This window comes from Coffea arabica, chromosome 11e (genome assembly GCF_036785885.1).
Source record: "Coffea arabica cultivar ET-39 chromosome 11e, Coffea Arabica ET-39 HiFi, whole genome shotgun sequence".
NCBI classification, from domain to species: Eukaryota; Viridiplantae; Streptophyta; class Magnoliopsida; order Gentianales; family Rubiaceae; genus Coffea; species Coffea arabica.
The window spans coordinates 12,470,154-12,475,549 of NC_092331.1; the positions used below are offsets into that span (position 1 = coordinate 12,470,154).

General features: G+C 39.5%; 1 protein-coding gene across 1 annotated transcript; it reads right to left on the reverse strand.

Annotated features, from left to right (window-relative positions):
* Positions 1 to 953: 953 nt before the first annotated feature.
* On the reverse strand, positions 954 to 1,277 carry LOC140021656 (uncharacterized). Its single transcript, XM_072072943.1, has one exon. The coding sequence runs from the start codon at positions 1,275 to 1,277 to the stop codon at positions 954 to 956; it is 324 nt and encodes a 107-aa protein (XP_071929044.1).
* Between the last annotated feature and the right edge of the window lie 4,119 nt (positions 1,278 to 5,396).

Below are 5,396 nucleotides of genomic sequence, written 5' to 3' on the forward strand. Positions count from 1 at the left end.
ACATATCTGAATTGATCGGCTGAGAAAAAACCTGTCCATCCATTTCTGTGAGAATGATTGCTCCTCCAGGCAATACTTTCTTGATGATGAAAGGTCCTTGCCAATTTGAAGCAAATTTTCCTTTGGCTTCATGTTGAATGGGAAGAATTTGCTTCAAAACTGTCTCTCCTTCTTTGAACAATCGAGGTCGGACTTTCTTATTATAAGCACGAGCTATTCTCCTTTGATAGCATTGTCCATGGCAAACAGCGTTTAAGCGCCATTCATCAATTAAAGACAACTGTTCTTGTCTCTATTTGATCCAGTCAGCTTCTTTCAGCTGAGCTTCCATTAAAATGCGCAAGGAGAGGATCTCAATCTCTGTAGGTAACACTGCTTCCATCCCGTACATGAGAAAATAAAGCATTGCCCTAGTAGAAGTTCTTATTGCAGTCCGATAAGCCATTAATACATACGGCAACTTCTCATGCTAATCTCGGTGTCTTTCTGTCATTTTGCGAATGATTTTCTTCAGATTTTTGTTTGCAGTCTCTACCGCTCTGTTCATCTGAGGTCTGTAGATAGCCGAATTCCAGTGTTTGATTTTGAATTATTCGCATAATCCATGTATTATGTCATTATTGAGGTTTCTGGCGTTGTCAATGATCAGTCTCTCTAGCACCCCAAAACGACAAATAATGTGGTCCCTCAGAAAATTCGATACCACTTTCTTTATCACGTTCTTATAAGATGCTGCTTCAACCCATTTGGTGAAATATTCGATCGCCACCAGGATGATTCGATGCCTATTCGAAGCTGGGGGATCGATAGCTCCAATAACGTCCACTCCCCACATTGAGCAGGGCCAAGGAGCAATCATACTATGTAACTCTGTATGAGGAGCATGTATAATATCGGCATGCATTTGACACTTAATACATGTTTTGACAAAATCTACACAGTCGTGCTCTCGATCACGGGCGATTGTCAGATGTCTCTTCCACAACCAGATAATGTGCCGATTTATCTTGAAACTGAATCTGAATAGGTTCAATTACCAGCTCGTCCGGGTATTGAATCATAGAAGACAAAGTGGCCAGAGTATCAGCGAAAACATTACGAGTATGAGGGATATGCCTAAACTCTAGACTTCTGAATTTATTGGCCAAACTAAGCAGATTACAATGATACACCATGATTTTCGAGTCTCGAGTCACCAATTGTTTGAGCGTTTGATGCATCAATAAATCGGAATCACTGAACACAATCAAATCATTTATCTCCATCTCCAATGCCATTTTTAATCCAAAAATACAAGTTTCATACTTAGCCATATTGTTAGTACAAGGAAATCATAATTTAGCAGCGGCAGGGTCATGGTTTCCCTCAGGTGACAGTAAAACAGCTCTTATTCCAGCTGCAAAAGAATTAGAAGCGTCATCAAAGAATAACCTCCACCCAGGACATTGTTCATTCATGTCTTCTGATGCACCATCAAATAAGATCTTCTCATCAGAAAAATAGGTATGCAATGACTGGTAATCATCTTCTCTTGAATTTTCAGCAAAATGATCTGCTAAAGCTTGACCCTTGATTGCTTTCTGCATAGTGAAAATGATATCGAACTCTGAAAAAATCATTTGTCACTTCGTCATACGTCCCGTCAGCATAGGCTTTTTTAACAAATATTTCAGAGGGTCGGAGCAGGAAATGAGGTAGGTAATGTGATTGACCAAGTAATGCCTCAACTTCTGAGCGGCCTAAGCCAAAGCGTAGCAGCTTCTCTCAAGAAAGGAATAGTTGGCCTCGTACGCGGTGAACTTCTTACTGATGTAATAAATAGCTTGATTCTTCTTTCTTGAGTCATCATATTGTCCTAATACGCACCCCATAGCTTCATCCAACACGGACAAATACATGATCAGAGGTCGACCGGACTTGATTGGCACTAAGACCGGAGGGTTCAACAGAGATAATCCTTGATCTTATCGAAATCTTGCTGACATTTTTCGTTCCAGTGCATCGGGGCAATCTTCTTCAAGAACTTGAACAAAGGCTCACATGTAGCCATTAACTGAACGATAAATCTGTCGATAAAATTGATCTTTCCCAAAAAACTCTTCATGTTCTTCTGAGTTTTCGGTATCGGCATCTCTCGTATTACCTTGATTTTTGCTAGATCAATCTCAATTCCCTTTTTACTGACAATGAGCCCTAATAATTTACTGGCGGGAGCCCCAAAAGCACATTTTGCAGGATTCAACTTCAAATTGTATTTTCTCAACCTTTCAAATAATTTCTTCAAATCAACGAGATGGTCTTCAACTTTCTTAGATTTAATGATAATATTGTCCACATAGACTTCCATCTCCTTAAGAATCATATCATAGAACAAAGTGGTCATGGTCTGCTGATAGGTGACTTCAGCATTCTTCAATCCAAACGGTATTACCCTATAGCAAAAGGTTCTCCATGGGGTGATGAAAGCTGTCTTCTCTCTATCTTCTTCGGCCATCAGAATTTGGTGATACCCGATGAAACAATCATCGAAAGATTCAATTTCATGCTCCGCAGTGTTATCTAGAAGAATATGAATATTTGGCAGCGAAAAATCATCTTTTCGGATTACCTTTGTTGAGATCTCTGTAATCAACGCATACTCACACTTCTCCACTTTTCTTTGAAACAGGTACGAGATTTGAAAGCTAAATGGGATAATAAGACACCATGACGATTCTGGCATTGAGCTGCTTCTCGATCTGCTCCTTGATTTTGAAACTTATATCTGGCTTAAATTTGCACGATTTTTGCTTTACTGGTGAAAAATTTCGATTGATCGGCAATCTGTGAACCACTATGTCTGTTGAAATCCCAAGTATATCATCATACGACCATGCAAACACATCTTGAATATGATTAATAATTCAATCATCTCTTTTCTCTATTCCTTATTCAAGTGCACACTAATTTTGATTTCTTTAACCTCCGTCTTAGTGCCAATATTAATAATTTCTGTCTCTTCGAAATTCGATTTAGGTTTCTCCTCATATTATTCAAGAATTTTTGAAATAGACTCAGATTTCTCCTCGCTATCACACTCATTTTAGATTTTTGATTCCATAATTTCAAAATTCGTGAGAAATATCGAGTTTGCAATCATCAACTTTCAGAATGGTGATACCCGAAGGGTCAAATAATTTTTTTTTGACGATCTGAAAACAAAGTAGACATGCACAATAAACAAGCAAGAAATAATGAATATGAACAAGGACTTTTCATTGAATTAAAGAACAAAAGACAAGTGCTTTGCAAAAATAAGATATTAGTTGAAATAAACACATTTTCACAGGAACTGTATAGTAGGAGTGAAATTTTCATTTAAAATGCGTATTAACATGACACTGAAAAGAAACAAATAATTAAAACAAAGCAGTTTTTGTGATAGATTTCGGCCAAGGACAATCCCCTTAATTTACCGAAATTCCCTTCGAGAGGGAATGTAATCGACAGTCCAGTTCTACATGGCTCCCTCAGAGATGGCCGGAAACTCCATTTTTGTCAATGGCTCTTCCTCGCAGGTAACTCTGACAAATATTTAAGACAAGCTTGTTTCAATCTCTTCAGTAGAACCCTCATTTTCCAATTCTGACAGAAATATTCCAGATAACCGAGGAAATGTGTAGTGCAATGGTGGGATACTCATGGCGGTCTGCTTGCCTTCCTTCTCCACCTTCTTACGAGTTTGCATTTCCTTCTTGTCTTTGGTAGCCGGTTGAAATCCCAATTCGAATGTGTCCTTCTTACCAAAAACCTCTAAAGGCTCCAGGATACTTTGCAAATTTCGTACCAAACCTTTGCTAAATTCAAACCTCTCTCGTATCATCTCCTTAGCCATCATTACACTAGCTTTCGGAATACCCATCTTTGTCAACGAATTTTCCTTAGATATCTAATTCACAGATACAATATCAGCTACATGATGGGGGGAGACCAAAGTTTTTCTACCATTCTCCTCTGTTAGGGAGAAACACCTCGAGAGAATCCACCAAAGAGCCCAATATGTAAGTCAGAAACCCAACTGTGATCCAAAAACTTAATCTATTAGGTCTTGAACCCTTACTTACATATTAACCACTCTTTCTCCATCTCTCGGACCAATGTGGGACGTAATCTTTATACTCGTGAACCTAATAAATCTTCCCCTTTATGAGTAACCCCCACATTAAACCCAAATTTACAAGCTCTTCTTCGAGCCCATTCTTAATACTCAACGCAAGCCCAACTTATCACTTAAGGTCACCTCTTCTCTTCTTCAACATTCAAACTGAATTTTTTGAACCTCTGCCAACCCTTGGCTCCATCTTCCACCAACTGGACCCCCTGCCAAACCCATAGTACATCTGGTCCAACAGGAGCCAAACTCCTTAGCACTTTGGTCCACCACCAAGAAAAGAATTTTCATCGGTCCAACTCCGAGAATAATCCACTTGTCCATAAGTAGCCCAGTCTCACAACCTGAAACTCTGATACCAATTTGTTAGGGAGAAACACCTTGAGAGAGTCCACCAAAGAGCCCAATATGTAAGTCAGGAACCGAACTGTGATCCAAAACCTTAAGTTATTAAGTCTTGGGCCCTTACTTACATATTAACCACTCTTTCTCCATCTCTCAGACCAATGTGGGACGTAATCTTTATACTCATGAACCTAACATCCTCCTTTGATGTAGAATTAACAATCATGGTGCAATCGTCCTCGGCTCACACAGTGATAAGTTGATCATTGACAATGAACTTCACTTTCTAATAGAGAGAAGACAGAACGACACCACAAGTGTGAATCCAAGGTCGTCCGAGTAACACGTTGTAAACACTCGAGAAATCCATGACTTGGAAAACTGTTTGAAATTGGACGGGTCCTATCTCTAGCACCAAATCAACTTCGCCCATTGGCTCCCTTCTAGCTCCATCAAATCCTCTTATTATCGTTGCAGATGTCCGCAGTCTAACATCCGAAAGTTCGAGTTTCACGAGAGCGTTCCATGAGCAGATGTTCAAGGCAGATCCATTGTCTATCAAAACTCTAGGCAGTAGCTTTTCATTGCAGCGCACTGAGATATACAACGCCTTATTATGCCCAATTCCTTCGGAAGTCAAGTCATCATCTGAAAAACTTATGTGATTGGTAGTTAGAACATTTTCCACAACGTGCATGAACTTGTCAGTTGGGATATTCTTTGGTATCCGAGCCTTGCCCAGAACCTAAAGTAGTGCCTCTCTGTGCAATTCAGAGGTTAGCAGTAGGTCTAAAATGGAAATTTGGGCAGGCGTTCCATCCAATTGCTCCATGACCTTGTACTCACTCCTTTTCAGCATTTTAAGAAAATTTAATGCATCTTTTTCGGTCATGGATGACTT